This window comes from Arachis hypogaea, chromosome 2 (genome assembly GCF_003086295.3).
Source record: "Arachis hypogaea cultivar Tifrunner chromosome 2, arahy.Tifrunner.gnm2.J5K5, whole genome shotgun sequence".
In the NCBI taxonomy this organism is placed as follows: Eukaryota; Viridiplantae; Streptophyta; class Magnoliopsida; order Fabales; family Fabaceae; genus Arachis; species Arachis hypogaea.
In genome coordinates this window covers 566,719-591,301 of record NC_092037.1, presented here as the reverse complement: position 1 = coordinate 591,301, position 24,583 = coordinate 566,719, and the positions used below count along the sequence as shown (strand labels likewise).

Below are 24,583 nucleotides of genomic sequence, written 5' to 3'. Positions count from 1 at the left end.
GCATGATTTTGAAACTTTAAAAGCAAAGCTTGTCTCTGCACCCATCATTGCCCTGCCCAACTGGGAGTTGCCATTCGAACTAATATGTGATACCAGTGACTATGCTATAGGGGCTGTCTTGGGACAGAGACAAGACAAGCTTTTCACGTCATTTACTATGCCAGTCGTGCTTTGAATGACGTGCAAAAAAATTACACCACTGCAGAGAAGGAATTACTGGCTGATATATATTTATGCGATTGATAAGCTTAGCTCCTATTTAATTGGTTACAAGGTTATTATTTATACTGACCATGATACTCTTAAGTACCTTCTAACCAAGCAGGATTCTAAACCAAGATTAATAAGATGGGTACTCCTTCTTCACGAGTTTGATATTGAGATTAGAGACAGGAAAGGATCAGAAGATCAAGTGGCTGACTATCTGTCAAGGATCGAGGCTAAAGGAGGGACACCACCCCCCACTGCTGTGACTGAGACCTTTCCGGATGAATACCTCTTTATGATTCAGAGAGCTCCATGGTTTGCAGACATTGCAAACTATAAGGCCATGAGGTTCATTCCCAAGGAGCACGCCAAGCAACAAGTTAGAAAGCTTTTACATGATGCCAAGTACTACTTGTGGGACGAACACTACCTTTTCAAGAGATGCTCAGATGGGATGATTAGGCGTTGTGTCTCAGAGGAGGAAGCACAACAAATCCTTTGGCATTGTCACAGTTCATAGTATGGAGGCCACTTTGGGGGAGAAAGGACAGCCACCAAGGTACTTTAAAGTGGGTTCTACTGGCCAACTATAACGAACCGATTTCTGGCAGGTTCGGATCACTGCCAATCATCAGGTGTTACTTCCCAGTGGCCCTATAAAACTCTAGACTCGGTAATATTTATTACATATGAGCCTTTCGTTCTAACGGAATCGTGTATGTTAGCTTATTTTTATCATATGCTATTCTTAACTAGCCCGTTAGCAACAACCAAAAATATCATCAGAGATATATAATATAATATCAAATAAATACCAAATTGATGAGCGGATAATTTATACGCCTTTTGGCATTATTTTTAGGTAGTTTTTAGTATGTTTTAGTTACTTTTTATTATATTTTTATTAGTTTTTATGCAAAAATAAAATTTCTGGACTTCACTATGAGTTTTTGTATTTTTCTGTAATTTCTGGTATTTTCTGGCTGAAATTGAGGGACCTGAGCAAAAATTTGATTCAGAGGCTGAGAAAGACTGCAAATGCTGTTGGATTCTGACCCTCCTGTACTCGAAGTAGATTTTCTGGAGTTAAAGAAGCCCAAATGAAATGCTCTCAATTGCGTTAGAAAGTAGACATCTTGGACTTTCCAGAAATATATAATAGTCCATACTTTGCCCGAGATTTGATGGCCCAAACTGGCGTTAAACGCCAGCCAGAGACCATTTTCTGGCGTAAAACGCCAGAACTGGCACCAAAACTGGAGTTAAATGCCCAAACTGGCACCCAAGCTAGCGTTTAACTCCAAGATTGGCCTATGCACGTGAAAGCTTCAAAACTCAGCCCAAATACTCACCAAGTGGGTCCCGGAAGTGGATTTCTGCACTATCTGCACTTAGTTACTCATTTTCTGTAAACCTAAGTTACTAGTTTAGTATAAAAACTACTTTTAGAGATTCATTTTGAAACTCGTGACATTTTTTACATTCCATATTGTATCTCCTACGGCATGAGTCTCTAAACCCCATAAGTGGGGGTGAAAAGCTCTGCTGTGTCTCAATGGATTAATGCAATTACTACTGTTTTCTATTCAATCACGCTTGATTTTGTTCTAAGATACTCACTCGTACTTCAATATAAAGAATATGATGATCCGTGACACTCATAATCATCCTCAACTTTATGAACGCGTGCATGACAACCACTCCCGTTCTATCTGATCTCAACATAGTCATTGGGCGACAGCTTGAGTGTGTATCTCTTGGATCTCTAATCCACGGACCGAGTCCGTGAGATTAGAACCTTCGTGGTAGAGGCTAGAACCAATTGGCAGCATTCCTGGGATCCGAAAAGTCTAAACCTTGTCTGTGGTATTTCGAGTAGGATCTGGAACGGGATGACTGTGACGAGCTTCAAACTCACGAATGTTGGACGCAGTGACAGTGTGCAAAAGGATAGAGAGATCCTATTCCAACACAAGTGAGAACCGACAGATGATTAGCCGTGCGGTAGCTGTACCTGGTATTTTTCATCCGAGACGAGACATCCGATAGTTGATTAGCCGTATAGAAACCGTGCCTGGTACTTTTCATCCGAAAGGACGGATGGTAGCCATTGACAATGGTGATCCACCAACATACAGCCTGCCATTGAAGGAAGTCATGCGTGTTTGGAGAAGAAGACAGTAGGAAAGCAGAGATTCAGACGATAGAGCATCTCCGAAATCTCAACCTGTTCCTCATTACTGAATCACAAGTATCATTCGTTTCATGTTATTTACTTTTCATAAACAAAAACACTTTTATCACTAATCTACTGACTAAGATTTACAAGATAACCATAGCTTGCTTCAAGCCGGCAATCTCCGTGAGATCAACCCTTACTCACGTAAGGTATTACTTGGACGACCCAGTGCACTTGCTGGTTAGTTGCACCGAAGTTGTGAAAAGTGTGATCACAATTCCGTGCACCACAAACTAACAGCAAAATTAAATTAACAACAAGATTATAAAAAACTCTCATGCTTATATACATCTCAAGTTAGAAAACTTTCCAGATGCCTGGTTCATATAGAAAATCCCTAAGCTGGTACTCGGACTTAAAAAAAAAGAAAATATCAAGTCTTATCCCTCAAAAAATGCTACAAAAATGAGGAGAAGCAATGTTTAAAGAACAAAGACCATCTTTCCTACATTCTTTTCCACCATCGGGGCACAAGTCGGTAGACATCGTCTCAGGAATAATCTCGAACATCTCCTGTAAGGTCCGAAAACACAAGCTCCTCTGGTACCTCTCTAAATAGAAGTCCAGTGGTGGCAGACAAGTCGAGATCCTCCATCTGGGGGTGGGGGAAGGAAAAGGAAGGGGTGAGAACTTATATGGTTCCCAGTAAGGCGACACCGTGAAAACACATCTCTCTCGTGAAACCTAGAGTTCTGACTCTATCGTAACGACTCGCTTGCTAAGTTTTTCTGCTATTTTCGTATAGCAGACTTTGACATAACTTTATCTTGGCATCTTCCGTTGGGGTTAATGCCGCTCCTTATGCTATTCTGTATGACTATTGTTTCTAGGTTTACTATCTTAATCCAAGATTTGGAGAAATTGTAATTATAAAACTTTAAAACACAAACCTAAATTTATTCATTAAATTCTTATATATATATATATATATATATATATATATATATATATATATATATATATATATATATATACGAAAAAGCTATACATCCATGTAAAAATTACATGGATGGTATCCAAGTACCTTTCACTCCACGCGTTTTACCTCAGCCACACACTCGTTTGTTTTACACGCGCCTCATATAATGTATATAACATAATCCTTATTTTGCGTGATCAACATTTCTCAACGTAAACCTTTCTCAATGTAAACCTTTTCATATAATTTATTGTCCTTCACAGAGATGAGATATCTCCCAAACCAGAGGCGTCTAAGTGAGTACATGCCCTAATTTAGATGAGATATCAATTCCATTCATATACATTAATTCTTAATTAATTGTCCTTCACAGATATGTGAGACCAAAAATTTTTAGCAATATACCATCAGCAACAGCAATAGCAGCCAGAGTCTCCTGTGCAGGCTATACTATTACTGAACCAATAATCCCTTCGAATTGGCCCGGGTATCTTAATCTTCCTCCCCCCGAAGACAAAGAGTTATCTGAGTCAGTACTTGCATGCCCTAATTTATATCTCAATTCAATTCAAATTAACATTTAACACATATTCTTAATCACTTTTCCCTTATTACCCTTTACAGAGAAGAGATACAAAGGATTTTTTAGCGTCGTTGTCATTGGCATATTTTGGGACTCCAACCGTTATGAAGATGGTGGTATGGAAGAAGAGATGCACAAAAAGAAGAATTGTGATGATGCTGGGTGTTATTGAAGATGAGACGTCCAAAAAGAAGGCAAATTTTAAAGAAGGGTTCGGAGAAGGTGAAGAAGCAATTTCATGAGTTAAACCCCAAAATGGTCCTTGAGATTGGCGTTTTGCACTGAAATCGTCCCTGAAATTCCAATTGCACCAATTACGTCCCTGAGATTGAAAAAATGCACCATAGTAGTCCCTGACCTATTTTCCATTAACGACGTGATGACATGGCATGATGACGTGGACTGTAAGTGACACGTGTCACTTCATGATTTGGCCACGTGTAATGGTAGGATGATGTGGTGACCAGTGACACGTGGCATGCTGATGTGGATAGTTGTGCCACGTGTCACAATGTTATTTGGCCACGTGTCCAGTAATGCCACGTGTCGCAACAGTATTCGTCCCCGTGTCATCCATTATACCATCGTTGTATATGCACCAAATTAGTCCCTCACTTTGCATTAAGTGACTCATTTTAGTCCCTGAAATTGAATGTCGTGCACCAAACTAGTCCCTTGACCAATTTTTTCTCATTTTTTTAAATTTAAAATTTTAATATCTTGGATACACTAATTTCAATTCTATTTTTTCATATATCGTTTAAATATAAGTGCTTTTATAAAAAAATTTAAGATTTTAGTTTTAATTATATAATTTTTTTAATAATTTAATATTGGTAAATTTTGTAATATAGTATGTTACTATAAAAAAATAATTATATGATTGATTAGACACATTTTTTTCATAAAAAACATGTGTTTTTAACAAGAAATTAATAATTAAAATAAATATTTTTTTCTTATGAAATACACATTTTCGTTATGTATAAATGAGCTAGATTGAAGGCACTTCAACCACCCTCACTACCACTTTTGATCTCTGCAGTCTAGACGAAAGTGGTCGGAGATGATAATGAGGGAAGCTTGAAATGCCTTCACGTCAACTCCAAGATGGCGGCTATTAGAGGTATCCGCAAGAAAAAAAATATTTTATAAAAGTACTGAAAGAGGTTGGAGATGGTAGTGAAGATGCTTGAAAAGCCTTCACGTTAACTCCAAGTCGGCAATTATAAAAACACTTTTATTTGAAGAACGTGTGAAAAAATAGAATTGAAATTAATGCATTCAAAAATATTGAGAATTTTGAATTTATAGAAAAAAATGAGAAAAAATTGGTGAAGGGACTAGTTTGGTGCACGACATTCAATTTCAGGGACTAAAATGAGTCACTTAATGCAAAGTGAGGGACTAATTTGGTGCATATACAATGATGGCATAATGGATGACACGTGGACGAATACTGTTGCGACACGTGGCACTACTGGACACGTGGCCAAATAACATTGTGACACGTGGCATGCTGACGTGGATAGTTGTGCCACGTGTCACTGGTCACCACATCATCCTACCATTACACGTGGCCAAATCATGAAGTGACACGTGTCATTTACAGTCCACGTCATCATGTCATGTCATCACGTCGTTAATGGAAAATGGGTCAGGAACTACTATGGTGCATTTTTTTCAATCTCAGGGACGTAATTGGTGCAATTGAAATCTCAGGAACGATTTCAGTGCAAAACGCCAATTTCAGGGACTATTTTGGGGTTTAACTCGCAATTTCATGCTTTTCTTTGTTTTTATTGTTTTATATTTCTATATATGTGCCAATTCTAGAACACCATTCTTGAGAAAATAATCATGGTGACATTTGGCCAATTTCCATTGTAGCTACAGTTACAGGGCAACCCTTTTGGCAGGAGATGATCAAAGCATATCGTTTTAACATTTGACTGTTTGATTAGTTGCATTATCCTACACGAAATTAATTATCTTGTTAACTCCTCAACATTAATATTTCTTTCGGATTTGTGCATATCTGTTTCTATTTTGTTTTTGTTTTTCTGCTCTTGCTTGTTTAAATCTTAAATACTAAATTCTAAATTGTAATTATATAAAAGTAAGACATTAATTCAAAAATATATTTAAAAAATTGTATTAAACAACATTAATGTGACTTTTGATAAGTAAAAAGTTTAGAAAAAAGTTTTTGAAGCTTTTCAAATGAGCTCAAAGTGTTAATTAATATTGATAAAAAATATTAATCTCTAATATTTTTATTTTTGAACTAATACTATTTTTTTCACTAAAAAGTATTATTCCGTAACATTTTCGTTTGTAAATTAAGCACTAATAAGTCGATTTAAATTAAATATGATAATTTAATTTTCTTAAAGGAACACTAGATACGAACATTATGTTGAGAAAACAAATTAGGAACATACGTACATTATTACTTTTTATTAATCTCCTGAAAAAAGTATATAAACAAGGCATATTAACTAAAATTGCAGGAGAGCCATACATATCTCGAATAAAAAATAATGTTAAAGTGTTTTCAGAGTTTAGAGGTTGCGAGGTTGATGAGATCCCTCCTTAGAATCTTGCCAGATGGATTTTTGGGTACGGAAGATATAAAAGCGACCTTTCTAATTCTCTTGTATGGAGCCACCTGCATGCATCATACACAAGATATAATGTAACTGAGACTCTCACAAAAAAAGAATGCTTAGAGTTAATTGGATTCAAACCTGTTTTGCCACAAAATCCATGACTTCCTTCTCCGAAATGCTGCTTCCAGCCTTTCTTACAACATATGCCATTGGAAACTGCCCAGCCTCCTTATCCGGAAACCTGATGCACGGAACATGAATAATGAATGAATTAGAGACAGTATCCAAACGCTGTCTTAGAGATAACGAATGAAACATTAGACTTACGGAATGACAGCAGCATCAGCAATGTCTGGATGTGTGAGCAACAAGGCCTCTAGTTCTGCTGGAGGCACCTAAAATATTGAGAATAACAACACGAAGAGTGTTAGGGGTAAGATGATTTGTAGTCATCAAATAGCTATCAATGATGTTTTTAATAGTATGAGATTTCATCAAATAATGTAAGATTACTCATTTTTTTATTTGCTGGTTACATGTTAGCCAAAATTTAATAAAATTGTTAGTCTCTTAAACTTTTCCTAACAACATAATGCATGTGAATGAAATGTAAAATGAAGGTAGAAATTCATTGTCTTCTTATGAAAACAATAATTGACAACAAATATGAAGAGTTGTACCTGATATCCCTTGTACTTGATGAGCTCTTTCAACCTATCCACAATAAATATGAAGCCATCATTGTCGATGAAGCAAACATCCCCTGTTCTTAACCATCCTTCTGAATCAAGCGTAGACGCTGTTGCTTCCTCGTTACTGAAATAACCTGCATGCATGCGCCATCACCGTTACTCTTAACACTTTCATCCACTAGTATGTTTCAACTTTCAACTTTCAATGAATAAAAAGAGACTCATTTTTATGATTTATCAATGCGCACGCTATATTATGGTAGGGCCAAGGAATCCACTAGCTCTTAAATCTTAATGATAAATCATAATCAATTCATATTAAGAAATTCCAAGTTTACCCCTCAAACGGATAAAGAAATTCCAAACTCCAAAAACAGCTAAAACTAAAAACGTAAAAAAAGAGAGAAAAAGTTGACTAGGAAAAGCACTAACTAACCTAGTAACGTACCTTTCATGATGGTGGGACCCCTGAGCCAGAGCTCACCGGTCCGGTTCACGGGAAGGGCGAGCCCGGAGTCAGGGTCGACAATCTTAGCCTGGGTTCCCGGAGAGAGGAGCCCCGCCGTACCGTACCTGCGGCTCTCTTCCAAGGAGTCGGTGGAAGCACCAACTCCGGTGGACTCCGTCAAGCCATAACCCTGAAGAATGGTCACGTTCGGATACTTCTCCACGAAGCCTTCTATCACCTCTTTACTCAGCGGCGCTCCACCCGAAAGCACCGAATGCAAAGACCTCAAATCGTACTTTCCCTTAATCGCGTCGGCGTTGTTGAGCATCGCTACCAGAATCGGCGGCACCAGCGGCAGGTACGTCGCCTTGTACCTCTCTATCGCCGACAACATGTCGTGCATCTCGAACTTTGACAGCACCACGATTGTCGCCCCCGCCGCCAGAAGTCCCGTCGCAAACGCCACCAGCCCTGTTATTAACACAGTTAGTTTCTATCTATATTTTATTTTCGACTTATTAAGAACTAATTCGTCTTGGAATAATCTGGTGCTGGAGCTTAATTAAACAAGTGTGAGTTATAACTCAAATGAGATAATCTTTTTGTATTTATTTAAAAATTATAAATTCGAATCTTGCTTCTAACTAAAAAATGTATACATGCAATAATTTGTTAGTTAAGAATACCTTGTAAAGAGAAAATAGAGTGAGTTAGTAGTTACTACCGTATATATGGAACATTGGGACAGTGCAGATGAAGGTCTGGCCCTCCTCGATGTTGAATCTGCCGAGAACGATCTGCACCATAGCCATGAGGTTGAGGTGAGAAGACACGACGCCCTTGCTGGGCCCGGTGGTGCCGGAAGAGTAGAGCAGGGTGGCCGTGTCGTCCTGGTTGACTCGCTCTTTGACTCGGCTTGAGCTGCTTTCTTTCTCCATCATGCGGCTGAGGGTGGTGACGGCCGAAGGGAAGCTGCTGCTGGTGTCGGCCTCCATGAGGATGATCGGGAGCGAGGGGGAGGCGGCGGCGATTTTCGAGGCAAGGGGAGGGATGGTGAAGGCGATGCGAGGCTTGGAGTCGTTGATTTGCTTGCGGATTTCGGCGGCGGTGTTGAGAGGGTTGGTGGTGGTGATGATGGCGCCGAGGGACATGACGGCGAGGCAGACGACGGGGAAGTAGATGCTGTTTGGGGAGAGGAGGAGGACGACGTTGCCCTTGCGGATGCCGATGTCGTAGAGGGAGGAGGCGACGGCGTCCACAGCTCGCCAGAGTTGGTGGAAGGTGAAGTGGTTGCCGGTGGCGGCGTCGATGAAGGCGATCCTGCCATGGTGGGCGTGTGATGAGATGAAGGTGGTAACATCCAAGGAGGGGTTCTGTGGGAGTGGAAGTGGCTTCCTTTTGCTGTAGAAGACTGAGTTTGAGCTGCAGAACCCACTTCTTGGATCTATATCTCTTCCTTCCTCCATTTTTGATCGCTCTCTCTTTCTTTCTTTCTTTGTTTTTTTGTTTCTGTTATCAGATTATTAAATAAGGGAATAATTTATATTCTTACTTTGGGAATTGAGATCCAATCAAATTAAGTACCACGTTATTCATATGTCTCGTTACTATATATATTCACTTCTTTTCATATTAACATTACTTTTATTTTGTGTTTTTTATTGAATAAAAAAAATTATGTGCTATGCATGTGGAAATTTTTATTCATACAAAGAAAATACCTTATTATTTTATTCAGAATGAACAGGTAATTAATTGCAGAATATTTGTTATGATATTTAAATTTTAAAAAATATTATTTATATACTAAAATTAATTATTAATATATTTATGTATAAATATATATGTAATTTAATTTATTTTTAATATATATTTATATTTAACATATATTTTATATTAATAATTAATTTTAGTAGTTAATTTTAGTTTACAAATAACATAACTCCATAATTTTACTTATATAGTTTCAAAGTAAAAGAATGAATATCATGTTCTTCTATTTCTAGACAAATTAAATTATTATTAGCAGCTATTTAGGTAGGTGCACCTGTGACCCGTGGACTGCGGTTGTTAAAACTTTGACTCTTCCAAGTTAGAGAGAGGACCGACCAATTAAATGCCCACATTCATATTTAAATATTGAATAAAATAATAAATAAATCTAAAAATTTATATTTTAAATAAATTAATTTTTTTAAACATATTAATAAAATTATTTATGGTTATAAACATAGATAAATTAGCTAAATTCAGATCTTTTATTTAAATTATAAAAATATTTTAGAAGTAACGTATTTATATTTATTATTATTTTTTAAGAGAATAATATATCTAACGTGTTATTTTACTCTTAAATATATACATACTTAGCAGAGAACCATGAAGACGGAAAGGCCAGAGACGTGGTCACTTTTGTTTCCTCATTTAAGTTTGTCATAAAAAAAATCGTTATAATATAATAGAATTGAATAATTGGAATAAATTAAATTTTTAATCAATTATTATGTTTAAAATGAAGAAATCAGAAGACCAATGTTTTTTTTAATATTAGTCAATTTGACCAACATTTTATTTGTAAATATCTAAACTTTCAAATTTAAAATTTATATTAAATATTTAGAATGTTAATCAATTTTATTAGTTATATAGTATATTATTCTAAAATGAATTATATAAAATTAATATAACTTTATTTTTATATTTGAAATGATTTCTTATTTTAGAATGACACATACAAAGAAATTTGTCAATATAAAATAAAATTAATGAGCTTTTGTGTATGGATTTTAATATGCAATATGTTGGAGCTCTTATCAACGAGGTTCTATCTATTTTATATATATATAATTCTGTACATTCGTATAAAAAATATATTCAAGTTATCTAAGTAATATTGGTCAAATTCGTTTTTCTTTCTCCACACTCGTTTGTCATACACATGTTAATACTGTAATTTAAAGTTTTGCTTAATGTAAATTTTTTGTTACAACGTAAATCTTTTTTTTTGTTCGCGTCTTTTCTTTACGTTCTTCCTTATTGATCTGCATTGTTTTCATCGTCCTCCTCTAGTCGCATTCATCTTCTCATTTTTTTCTTTCGATGTGGTTATGTTGCATTTATCTTCTTCCTATTTTTCTTCGTTTTCTTCTTCGATCTTAATTTTTTAATTAAAACAATGAATGCATGACTCAACTTCAAATCAGTTGAATGGGAGTGATTTGGATTATTCCTCTAAAACGAATCAAGTTTTGATTATTCAATTTGGAATCGAATTAAATGGAATGCAATTGCTAATTTGAATTGAATTGAATTTGAATTAAATGGACGGAAAATTGATAATATGTAAATTATAGCCATAGCTGTTTGAATTTGATTTTATATAATGGATTATGTTTCATTCACTCAATATATACTATACAATTATTTCACTATGAGTACGCGTTCGGTTAATTATGCAGAAAGCTATTCAAATTTGATTTTATATAATGGATTATGTTTCGTTCACTCAGTACTATATAATTGTTTCACAATGAGTACGCATTCAGTTCATTATGTAGAAAGCTGTTTGAATTTAATTTTATATAATGGATTATGTTTCGTTTCGTTCACTCAGTATTATACAATTGTTTCACCATGAGTACATGTTTCGGTTCATTATGCAGAAAGCTGTTTGAATTTGATTTTATATAATGGATTATGTTTCGTTCACTTATTGGATAAGATAAAGAACGAAATGAATTTGAATTGAATAGACGGAGATGTACTGAATTGAATTAAATTGATAATTTATAAATTGTAAGCAGAGCTGTTTGAATTTAATTTTATATAATGGATTATGTTTTGTTCACTCAGTACTATATATAATTGTTTACGTATTCGGTTCAGAAAGCTGTTCGAATTTGATTTTATATAATGGATTATGTTTCGTTCACTCAATACTATACAATTGTTTCACCATGAGTATGTGTTTCGGTTCATTATGCAGAAAGCTGTCCAAATTTGATTTTATATAATGGATTATGTTTCGTTCACTCAGTACTATGTAATTATTTCACCATGAGTACGTGTTCAGTTCATTATGCAGAAAGATGTTTGAATTTGAATTTATATAATGGATAATGTTCTATTCATTTAGTACTATACAATTGTTTCACCATAATAACATATTCGGTTCATTTCTGTTATACACAATTCAAAACTCTTCCTCCTCACCTTTTACTGCTTTTTCACCAGAGAGAAAGAGAAAAAGACAAAAGAATACAGCAATAACAACAACAAAAGAATTACGATAAAGAGAAAACACGTGAAGAATAAGAAATGCGAAAAAAAATAGGAGAATGAGGAGGAGGAGGAACGCGAAGAAGAAAGTGAAGAAGAAGTTCCGTGCGTAAACGAGTGTGAAAAGAAGAAGAGAAAAAACGTTGGGTAAAAGCAGTTTTGTATGTGTTGAGCACGTGTATTTCACGTTTTATTTAATGATATTAAATTTTTTTATTGTTAGGCTAACTTGAATGAACTTGGATATAAAATTATATAGATGTGTAGTATGACTATACATATATATTAAAAAAAGCTAAACAATAAATTAAAGTGAATTTTCCTAACTGATTTTTTTCACAATATAAAACTAAATTTACAATAAATCTATCATTTTTAAATAAAAATAGAAGATCGAAAATAATTTCAAAGATTTTTAAGATGTGTAAATTATATATCTGACTAAGGTTATTGTAAAAATTATAACATAACAAACAAAAGAGTATATTTCCAAAAATAAATTTTAAAAATATTGAAAATGGGGAAATGATAGTTTACAAATCCAAAAAATATGGATGAAACTATGTAAAAATCTGTTAAATCTTTTGTTTCAAAAAAAGTAACTATATTTAATAGTCAAATGGATGCTTCAAATATAATTTGGTCATATTATGTAAAAGTAAAACTAATCGATAAAAATTCAAGACAAATAAACACAAATTTATAAATTTTAGAATAAATACTCAACTCGACACCTGTTTATTTTTTTAAAAGACATGCTAATATTTATAAAAAAGAAAAAAGACATTTTGATCCTAATAAAATTATTTTGGAACAATTTAATTTTTTATTAAAAAATTCATTAAATAATAATAAAAATTAATATTATAAGAGTTTTATTTATAAATTTATGAGAATTTTAAATCCTACAAAATTCTTTTCAGTAATAAGATGAACTACCATCACTACTACTATTATCATTTTTGTCATCATTATATTATAATTTTTATTTCTATTATTTCAATTCTACAATCACATCTTATTATTATTATTATCTCTTTTATTGCTATCAACACCAATAACAACAGTATTAACATTATTATTCTCCTCTTGTATGCCGCTATTTTTTTTTTAAGTTTTTGTATTCTAATTATTTTTTCTTTTTACAACATTATTCTCAACAATAGCTACTATTATATTAAGGGAGTCATGTAACACCCTCTCTATCAGAAGTCACGCTTCCGGCTGCGCTACTCTAATAGCAAGAAGTATTACGACCACTTTACATACTAAATAATAAAATAGGAGCCTTTGATTCGACACTATATCGTTGATTTCTTTGAAAACCATAAATAAATACTTTATCTTAAGAAAAATACAAAACAGGCATACATTCATATACAAGACTCCTTACATAATAGTTCAATATATTATACATATAAAACATACAATTCCTATCCCTCTTACAAACTTGTAATAACAAAGACGAGGGAAGAAAAATAATCTAATCAATACAACAGCATATAAACCAAACGCAGTATAACTCTTCTTAATGCTTCTTCACCCGGTTCCTGAAAAGGTAAACCTGTAGGGGGGTGAGAACCTAACCACACGGTCTCACCACGGAGTTTCAAAGTTGTCATAAGAAGATATTCAATAAGAAAGCTGTTTTTAAGCTCAGTGATTATCATTGCCTTATGAATCTTTTAAAAACCAATGAATAATCGTTCAGAACCTTTTCAAAGAAATAACTTTTAATCTTTTAGAAATCCGAAACCTTTCCTTTCCTATAAGAGAATCTCAATCAAAAACCAAACACACAATCAAACAGCACAATCAATAATTCAGCACCAAAGTTCATTCTCAAATGTAGCACGGCAGAACAAACACAGGCAAAACAGACAAGGAAAACACAAGTAGGTAGCAATTACAGCAAATAGTTCAAGTAACAGTTAAGAACAGTTTAGCAATTAGGCAAACCAAAACAAGTTCAAACTCAAGCAAAGCATACAAATGCATATGATGCATGCCTGTCCTATGGCTGATGAGGCTCATCTGTCGGTTATCCAGCCAACCCGACAAGTCTGAATTGTCCTTAGACTGTCCCCCGACGTGCATCCCCAAGAGTCTATGCATAGCTTTTTCTCAAATAACCAATATTGCTCAATGGGGGTAACATTCCCGGGAATTTATATAGTGCCCGGTCACACTTACGTCGTAGGGTCAACAGAGTATCGAATTTTCTACCTGGTACACATGGTGGCAAGCCACAGCACTTTATCCAGGGAAACTCGTGTCTCAGATATTTCAATTTCATAAGCCATATAAATAATTCATTCAACATTCATCAATGTCTAAGTCATTCTCAACATCATTATCATTCATCAATCATACCTCATTTCCAATTTTATCGGATTTCATTCAAAATCATATTTCAAAGAAAATCCTCATCGTCCTTCTTTCCATTCCGTTCACTAACAATTCCCAATTCAAACATAACTTTTCCTTTGATAAATAAAGTAATCTTAAACTATATAATGCTTAAAATTAAACCTTTTTAAAATAACTAATTCAAATAAAACTTCTATTTTTATAAAATTTCGGCAGCATCTCCTCTAAAACTCGGACACTGCCACCCTTTCCGGGTCCCAACCAAACCAAACCAAGTGCCTGTTAATCATTCAAATCATTTCTAATAACCATTTTCACAACCATACTGAAATCCAAGAAAACTGTAAAATCCAAAATCCAATCAATGATTAAGAACTCTCGGTTTTCTCAAACAGTTTCAAACCAAACCATTCCTCAAACCTTGTTCGCACCTTTTTCAAAATAGTAAATTATTCTCAGTAAACAAGCCATTTTCAAATATCAGGTCCTTTCCAAATTTGTTTTTAAAATCAGATTCCGGCATCAAATCAGATTTCAATATTCAATCTTTTCTAAAATCAAACCTTTTCTAAAGTTAAACTAAATGCCAATAATAAATCTCATCCGATAATTCAAGAAAAACCACTTTAACAATATCATTCAACTAATCAAAACACCCAATTTTCTCAATCGATCAATCTGTCAATCAAATTAATAATCTCGTTCATTCAAAACAGCTCAATCCAATTCATAAGACTTACGAAATCACAGAAATGTATTTCACGCATTAATATCGATTTATCACAACTCTGAAAAGGAAAACAAATTTAAGAAAGACATCCCTACCTCAACTAGCTGAGTTCGCGTAATTTATCGTGGTAATTCCCTTTTCTTTCAATTCATGGCGACAGTGACAACAATAACCCCCATGGAAATAACAACAGCCCGACACCTCTTATAACAACCGTGTCAATATGAATTGCAATGACAGTGACTGAAATAGTTTCAAGAAACCGAAGACAAGGACATATATCAAAAATTGAATCAAAACAAGCATATGACATCAATAATTATAAGGGTTTTAGATGGAAGACTAACTGCAGCTACAGAGAAACAGAACGGTGGAGCCACAAGAAGCAGAAATTAGACCAGGAAACCCGTTCTGGCGGCAGTAGCATTAATCTGAGTGTTTAAGGCAGCAGAGAGCATTAATCGGTGAATCTAGCCTGGAAGGCAACAGCGTAGGCAAGGTTTTCCCTTGGCGGTGAGAAGCGGCGGTGGCATGCGGCGGTGGCAGCTCTAGCGATGACAAGGTGTGGCGGTGGCTGCACAGTAAAGAACGGCGGCGCAACACCTTTCTCTCTCACATGCAACTCTCTTTCTCTCACTTGTGAGCTCGACGGCAACGACCATGGAAGCTTCTCGGACGGCGATAGAGGCGCGAATGGCGGCGATAGGCTTCGGTGGCGACGTCTTGACTCAGCAGCGGCGCAGGAAACGATGGTGCTGGTTGCGGCAAAGCGCGGCGGCTCCTCTTCCTCGCATCTCCTGGGTGCTTCCCTCAGTCACGTGTTTTCCCCCTCCATCAATCGGCGACGGCGAGGCAATAACAGCAGCGGCGCCTCCTCTCCCTCGCAACGGCGTAGCAGCTCCCTCTGACTCTCTCTCTCTCAGACGCCTCACTCTCTCTCTCCCCTCGGTTCTCTCCTGCGCTGGTGATGTGGTCAGCCCTCCCCTTTTCTTCTTCTTTCTTTTGGTTCTTTTTTTTTATTATTTTGGAGTTACGTTGGGTACTTGGGTATTGCTGGGTATTGGGAAAAAGAGTGTGGCGGTGGAGGGTAAGCTTAGAAGGGGTTAGGGTTTTGTTTAGCGTGAAAAGGAAAAGGGAAGAAGTGAGTGATAATTAACTCCCAATCTTTTCTTAGTTAAAATCAGAACCAGAATTGCTAAATCTAGTTATCATAACAATTATTAAATAAAATAAAGTGCTATGTCTTGTTTATATTTCCAAAGCAGCAGCATTAAAGCATTCAAATAATTTCCTTACGGTTGAATAAAGTTTTATAAAACAAGCTATTTATGATTTAAATAAAAAGTAGGATAATAATAGAAATCAAATTAAATATAAAATATCCATCTTTAAAAATGTCTTCTAATTAATAATTTTTAAATAATTTTCAGTTAAATACTAATTTAGTAAAAATTAGAGATAAGTAAATTAATTCTCTTTTATTTATAAAATAAGGTTAAAAATCTATATATTAAAATTAAGGTATATAAACTATTCATTATTTTTCAATTATAAGAACTCTAAATAATAAATAAGGGTTTACTCAACTTTTATATAAAAATCTCTAAAAATATAATCTTAAATAAATATAATATATCATAAATAATTTATTAATAATTTTTAAAAATTTAGGAGTCTTACAAGTCACTCACATAAAGACGCTTAAAACGTTTTTTTTAAAGACGCTTTTTAATAATTAAAATTTAATCTATATAGTCGATCAAACTATGTTACTTTTATCAAAATTAGACCAAACAAACCAATTTGACCAAAAAATCGATAAATCAAATCTTGAACCGATCTAAATTAATATTATTTTTTATAGAAAATAACTATAATACTCTTATTATAAAAATGACTAAAATACTCTTATTATATATATATTAATTTTGTAAATCTTAAATTCTAATTCTATGATGGTATAGATAGAAGAGAAAGGTTAGAATCTATAATTTTAAAATATATAGTAAAAATATTTTAAGCCATTTTTTATAATAGGGGTATTAAAGCCATTTTATAAAAAAATTAATTTAAATCAGTTTAAGATTTGGTTTATCGATTTTTCAATCAAACTAGTTTATTTCATCTAATTTTAATGAAAATAACACAATTTGATCGATTATATAGGTTGAATATTAATTATTAAAAAAATATCTTTAAAAAAAAATTTAATGTCTTTATGTGAGTGACTCCCATATATTAATAGTGGCATGCGTTCAAAGAATGTCAGTAACATGAGGAAGGACTTATTTACGGATATATCTTCGATTCGATTTATGCAAAATTTGGACAAATATCTTAGAGTTAACATGTACCATTCCAGAGTTAATTGAATTCTTTAAGCTATGGATATTTATGGCTTTGTAAAACGCGTTATGGTTGGGAGGATTGTGGTGATTTTCTTTTGATATAGAAATCATCAAAAGTTCGTAAGAAATTCAAGATGCTCCTCTAATTTTGTCTTTATGATGTTATTCTTACTTCTGATTTTCTCTTCAAGCGAGGTATGTCTAGCTCTAACCTCGACCGAAAATTATTCTTTGTTGTTTATGGGATTGTCCAAAAACAAGTTTAGTTTGACATAGATTAAACTTCAATTTAGCTTGTGACAATATCTTGTCTTGGATTCTTCAAGGAAAGAAAAGTCACGAGTTGTTGTTCTTGGCAGGTTGTTGGTAGATTTGACCAGAGTAAAATAATGACATCTTTAATTCAAATGTTTCGTAGAGTATTGGTAAAGTGATATCTCTTATTCACTCTTTAGTTAAAGAACTACATAAAATTGACACATTTTAGTAGACTTATACTCCTTTTTTTTAATTTTAACGTGGTCTCCTGTCCAAAATCGATGAAGGTCAATTGTGATGCTAGTAGTTTTGGATATACGATTAGTTTTGGTTGTGTTTTGCGTAATTGTTCATGTGCTTGGTTGCGTGGGTATACGGATGCCCTATTTTTTACGTCTATTCTTTATGGTGAACTTTTTGCAATTTAGAGGTAGGGTTGACAATCTATACTCTATCCGCGGGTACACAACCCGGACCAACCCGTTCGGGTAGGGTTGTTTGATAAGTGTTGAACTCACTATATTTCTCTTATAAAAACTTGAAATAATCACTAAACTAATTGATGATAATATTATTTGTACTTTTATGTTAAATTTCTTTAAGATTTTATTATTTTTAATTTTATTTTGAATTTAGTTTTTTTTTTTTTCTATTTTATTAATATGTATGAAATTTGGAATGATTAAACTTTATATTTGCTTAAATTTTTTTATTTTTTTGTGGGTAGGATCGAGTAAGGTAGGGTTTAGAATTTTAGGGTGTGAGTAGGGTTAGTGTTGAAAAATTTTCAATTTACAGGTAGGATAAGATAGAATTTTAAAAAAATTTCAACCTGTTAATAAAATTATGATAGAATCTAAACCTTATTCTATCTTACTCATTGTCAGCCCTAAAAGTTTAATTTTCACGTAAAAATTGAGATGTAGGAATGTTATATGTAAAACCAATTGTCCAAAAGCCTATATTCTTATTACTGACAAAAATATTGCTGGTCAAAGCACACATCACGACTTGATAAGCAAGAGTTTGAATGTTATGAAATGGAGATTGAAAGTGGAAATTAAATAATTAATGATACAAAGGAATCCCAACTCCATTACGGATTATATGACCAAATTTGCAACTACCAATGAGATTTTCATCAAATGGGATGCTTAGTTGCAAAAAGACTTTGCTCCTGTGACGTAGGCATAGTTGCCTCGTCCACATTTATTTAAGAGAAAAAGATAAATAGGTTTCTAACATTTTGTTTCGTGAATATTTTTGTTTCTGACCATTTGAAAATACTTTTAAATCCTTGACCTTCACAAAATTTAGATGGATGAGTCCCTCCGTCCAAATGCCTCCGTCAGACTCAACGGAAAAGTCTGACGTGGCTCTATTCTGATGACCTGGCGTCATGGGTTGACACGTGGACTTATGAGTGAAAAGCTACTTTAAAAATTGGACAAATAAGTCCCTCAACCCAAAAACTACGTCGTTTCGTATTTGGCCCTAATCCTGAATTTGATTGTGTTTCTTTGTGTATGTTGGTGGTGAGGAGCTCTACATGCATCAACAATGGCTGCTAATAGAGCAACATCAACATCAAGAAAAAGCTTCAATGGAATAAGACAAGATTGGGCCTTACCCAATACAAATCCCTTTCGCCGCAAATTCACAACATCAACCAAACTAAACCTGAACGAAGCATTAGCTTAGGCACAGATAGCAATGGAAGATAGTTTTAGAGTCCGCGTCGACAAAGCCTTTGGTTCTCTTCCTCTTTCTTCAACCTCCCCTTCTTCTCTCTCCTTTCTCTGGTCCCTCGCCGCCGACGAAATCAACTCCACACCCTCAACCAATCCGAACCTAAACCCAACCCTAAACCCTCTGCAACCTCCTCCTCTTTTTCTTCCAGCTTATGGGTTCAGGTAGAGAATGACCTCAATAATCTCAACGGCGAAGACGATGATAACGAAGATGGTGACGCGGGTTTCATCGTACTCAACTCAAACTGGACAATTACGACAATGAACAGTGACAAATTTAGTCTGGTATTGGCCTCAATTGCACCCTTGATCACGAGGTACTACTAATCCCTTATCTCTTGTTTTATATTTTGATAAATTTTCACCGAATATTTGAAATTACAATTAGAACCTACACTAATTGAAATTTGGATGCTGAAAATAGCTGAATTTGAATCAACTAGGATTTGTGTCATTTTTGCTGGTTAAATATTTAAGATGTTTACTTTAGATAATATTTCTGAATGAAAATTTTGAATTAATTGGTTTTGCAGGAAGAGGAAGATAAATATGATAAACAAGCAATTGGGAAAGAGAATCAAGGGGATCGAGTTTTTATGAAGGATATAGCTAAATTTTCTTATTTTATTTTGCTAAAACTTTTTCTTGACGTTGATGATAGTCTATTAACAGCCATTATTGATGCAGATAGAGCTTCTCACTACTAGCATACACAAAAAAATGCAATCAATTTAAGTAGGGATGTCAATGGGGCGGGGCGGGGGCGGGGATGCTTCCCTACTCCTCGTCCCCGCCCCCAGAATTAATCCCCGTCCCCGCCCCATTCCCCGTCATGGGGGGATAATTGTCCCCATCCCCGTTCCCCGCATTCCCCGCGTTCCCCGCGAGCCCCATTTCCCATCTCCCTATATTTAACATTCATATGAAAATTATAGTAAAAAATATCAAAAAATAAAAAAACAAACGAAAAAATATTATTACAAACACACAAACATATCTTATCTAAGATTATAAGTCCAGAAATACAACATAGCAAATCATAGTCCATAAAATAAAATCTTAAAATACAACTTCCATTATAAAGAAAGCAATAAAACAAAGTCTTTAACATCAAATATTCTTTCATTGTCGGCATAAAACTTCCAATAAACATCTCCATGTTCTCTGTTAAAACAATAGAGACAAATATGTTAACATATAGTGACGAGAATGGAAGCAAACACGCAGACGCAGAAGTGGAGAGGAGAAGGACGCCGTGCCTGAGGAGAGAGAACGACGCGGTGAAGCTGCTAGGGTGACGGCGCAAGAGTGGCCGGTGGCTAGCTGTGAGGGTTTTGAAGTTTGAACAAAGTGGAGAGTGAGTGAGTGATTGGAGTCTGGAGAGTTGGGGTTTGGATGGGAATAGAGAGTTAGAGAGGGCGCAACAACAAAGGTGAGAAGGGAATATAGGGTTAAGATTTTTTAATGGGTGAAATTACTAAAATACCCCCTATGTTAGAAATAAAGTAAGAGTATTTAAGTAAGTTTAACAATTCGGGGAATTATCTGGGATGGGGCGGGGATCCCCGCTCGGGTCCCCGCACCTGTCTCGGGGGAATTTCGCTCCCCATCCCCATCCCCACGGGAAAAATTTCTCACCATCGGGGCCCCATTTGGGGCGGTCCCCGCGGGGATCCCCGCCTGCTGGGGATTTTTGACACCCCTAAATTTAAGGATTAGGGCCAAACACAAAACGACGTAATTTTTAGGTTGAGGGACTTATTTGTCCAATTTTCAAAAGTAGCCTTCCACTCATTAGTCCACGTGTCAACCCGTGACGCCAGGTCATTAGAACGGGAGCCACGTCAGACTTTTTCGTTAGGTCTGACAGAAATATTTGAACGGAGGGACTTATTTGTCCAAGTTTTGTGAAGGTCAGAGATTTAAAAATATTTTCAAATGGTCAGGAACGAAAATGTCCGCGGGGTAAAAGGTTAGGAACCTATTTATCTTTTTTTTATTTAATTTTTCTTCTTTTTTATTCTCTAATCACCAAAAAAAATTCTTGGCCAATAATATAATATTTTCTCTAATTTTTATTTCTATATATTAGAACTTACGCTTCTCGTATTGAACTTATTATGAATTTTGTAAACCATTACTTGTAAAACTCATATCCATAAATCTAACTTCTGAATTGAATTATATTTTGATTGAATCGTTAATGATGTCTTGGGTTGAATGTGCAATCCAATTTTCAGAATCATAGGTCCATGCAAATAACCTTATTCTCTGAGAAAAGAATTTATATATTCGTTCTTGACTGTACCATTATTATTCACAAGTCACAACAAGCATAATATAATACATGTGTCATTGTGTGGGGGATAAAGAGAGAGAATGAGTGGATTGTTTTCCCATTTGTCACATGAAAAGGAAGGGATGAGAGGTATTCAAAATGTGGGCACAGAAAACAGATGGATCCATTCCACCATTGAATTAAACCCTGCAGCAGTATAAGGATTGAATGGTCCAATCCTTTTTTATTAAAAAAGCAAAGAAAGAAAGAAAATTATATAGTCCATTTTTTTTTTTTATACATTTTTACATGTTCTTTCAATGAAGCCATATGCCACTATGTGCCTAAGGCATTATGTTATTTTTTACCCAGACAATGTTCTAAATTACATAATGGCATTGCAAGAAATGTTTGGTGACCCTTTTCTTTTAAAGATAAATGAAAACCAAAATGGAAATACATTTTGCTAAAGCTATTAAGTTAAATGCAAAAAATGTATGATGAGTAGTTATAGGCTTCTTGTTAGAAAGAATTAGAAATGGTAATTTTTAGCTATGGTTTCTATAGGATGTAAAAGGAAATGGTGGATTTCCTTTTGGCAAACACACTTGTTTTGGTATTAAAACTTAAAATAATTCAAAACTATTATACAGAACTCAAATTATATTGGATTTAACTGGTATATAGTATCAATATATAATTTTTTTAAAAATGCTATTTGTATACTAAAATCAACCACTAAAATCAGTTATAAATATATTTGTGTATAAATACATGTATAGTTTAATTTATTTTCAATGTATATTTATATTTCAACATGTATTTTATACTGGTGACTGATTTTGATAGCTAATTTTGGTGTATATGTAACATTATTTTGTTTTTTTTTTACATATGCATATAATTAAATTTTGTCATACCAATAAAAATACTTAACTCAATTATTCATTATTTTAAAAGTGTTAATGCATAGTAATTAAACCCAATAGTTAATTACTATTATTGTGTACCTATTGAGTGCATCTTGAATCTTAAAACATTGCACATTCTTTAGCTACAAGTGTTTTGACTAATGAGTTGCCTAATAGTTTTAAATTAGTATTTTTTGTTCCCTAACAAAACATGTTGTCAACAAGAGTTATCATGAGAGATAATTAAGTACAATGTATTGAGCAAAGTCAAAAATTTGGTCAGCAATATAATTAAAGTGGCTCTAGAACTTGAAACTTTTTACTAGCTTTAGGATTAATTTTTTTTAGTGTTAAAAATGTATTAATTTCTTTCACTATATCTAGTTGTTTAATATTTTTTCTTATTGGATACAATATGGTAATGCCAAATTAGTTAATTTCATAGAGTCCAATACAACATTAGTGAAAGAGAATTACTTAATTTGGTAAAAAAAAAAGAAATTAATACAAAAATTTTTTTTATTAGTGTTTGTTTAGGTGCTATTATTTTGATCAAAAATATATTTTTTAATGAAAAAAATCTTTTTTTAACGTGTTTGGCAAATTTTTAATAATAAAAATAAAAACACTAGAAAAATTAAAAAATATATTTTTTTAAAAAACTGTAATTTACATCTTTTTTTTAAAAGATTTTTTTTCTTAAAAAAAGATATTTTTTCATGTAATAAATAAACAAAAAAATACTTTTATATTATTATACCCAAATATAATTGATAGATAAAAATATCTTTTTGCATGAGATATCCAAACATAAAATTACTTTTACTTTTTCATAAGATCTTTAAAAAAAAAACTCAAAAAAATATATTTTTTTAAAAACTCACCCAAACAAATCCTTAGTATCCTTTAAACTCCACTCATATTATTATGTTGCATTTTAGGATGTTACTTTAAACTTAGCTTTCTAATCAAGATGATTACCAAAATTGATTCCTATCCATTTCTCACAACTTGATAACAAAAACCACAAACAAAAAGAACTTAACAAGAATGAGATATTACACTCAACCAAATATGAGACATGCCTTATTTTAGAAATCAAATGTTTCTTTCTTTCCCTTTAAATTGGAAGCTAAGGTTTCATTGAAAGGTAGATGCATGTCCAAATATTATATATGACCATATCTTATATTGATTCACAACAAGATTCAGCACCATGTCAGGCCAACAAAAATTCTATTTTAGGAAGAAAATAATAATAATAACATAAGAGTAACTCAAGTTTTTGCATCAACAATCAACATCCAATGCAGTTTATTTCATAAAAGTGACAATATTAACTTCATCTTCAGAACCAACACTGACGGTTCTAGTGTTTCATATCTAATGGCATGCACTCAAAGCTTAATTGTCAATTGCCAATTATAGGGGGTTCAAATTATTCATTTAATCATTTTTAACTAATCATTTGAACTTGTCATTTTTAAAAATAATAATTACCATAGTTAAACACATTATAAATTTGACAAATAATTAATAATTATTATATAAGAAATATACTATTAACATAGTTGTGTATATGTTACTAAGAATCAAAGTTGAGAATTCCTTTTATGGTAAATATTTTAGTTGAGTTAGTTATTGGTCAAAAAATTTACTTTCAACTCTGGAGATCATACTTTTGTAAGCTTGTTAATGACTGTGTTTAGGATACTACTTAGTAAAATCATATTTTTTTTTATCATATGGAATTTTTAATAATAATAAAATAAAAAATATATTTTGAAAAAATAAATAGTCATTAACACCATTATTTTCTAGAACTTAATTCCTGCTTTTGTTTGAATCAGACAAGTGAAGCTCACTGCCACTGTTAGTGCCTTGTACTAATAAATTGCTTATGCAGATTTATTTTACCATTTTACCCCTAATTAATTTTCCATTTAAAGCAAAGACATA

At 33.6% G+C, this 24,583-nt stretch overlaps 1 protein-coding gene and 1 long non-coding RNA gene across 2 annotated transcripts; both read right to left on the bottom strand.

Annotated features, from left to right (window-relative positions):
- Window positions 1-6,380: 6,380 nt before the first annotated feature.
- LOC112730423 (probable CoA ligase CCL5) lies at window positions 6,381-9,329 on the bottom strand. Its single transcript, XM_025780514.3, has 6 exons — window positions 8,425-9,329; window positions 7,701-8,171; window positions 7,241-7,386; window positions 6,888-6,955; window positions 6,699-6,801; window positions 6,381-6,619 (listed from the first exon to the last, which is right to left on the bottom strand). Exons 1-6 carry the CDS (start codon window positions 9,164-9,166, stop codon window positions 6,506-6,508), a joined length of 1,644 nt encoding a protein of 547 aa, XP_025636299.1. The 5' UTR covers window positions 9,167-9,329; the 3' UTR covers window positions 6,381-6,505.
- A 3,962-nt stretch (window positions 9,330-13,291) lies between these two features.
- LOC140177989 (uncharacterized) lies at window positions 13,292-16,324 on the bottom strand. Its single transcript, XR_011869915.1, has 3 exons — window positions 15,426-16,324; window positions 15,174-15,321; window positions 13,292-13,542 (listed from the first exon to the last, which is right to left on the bottom strand). It is a non-coding gene; the product is annotated as an uncharacterized lncRNA (long non-coding RNA).
- Between the last annotated feature and the right edge of the window lie 8,259 nt (window positions 16,325-24,583).

Excerpts from the sequence above, each read along its gene's own strand:
- LOC112730423 (XM_025780514.3), bottom strand. The coding sequence starts at position 9,166 with ATGGAGGAAGGAAGAGATATAGATCCAAGAAGTGGGTTCTGCAGCTCA. Across the intron at positions 7,387-7,700 it reads GGGTCCCACCATCATGAAAG|GTTATTTCAGTAACGAGGAA; the intron begins GTACGTTACTAG and ends GCATGCATGCAG. Across the intron at positions 6,802-6,887 it reads GCTGATGCTGCTGTCATTCC|GTTTCCGGATAAGGAGGCTG; the intron begins GTAAGTCTAATG and ends TCCGTGCATCAG.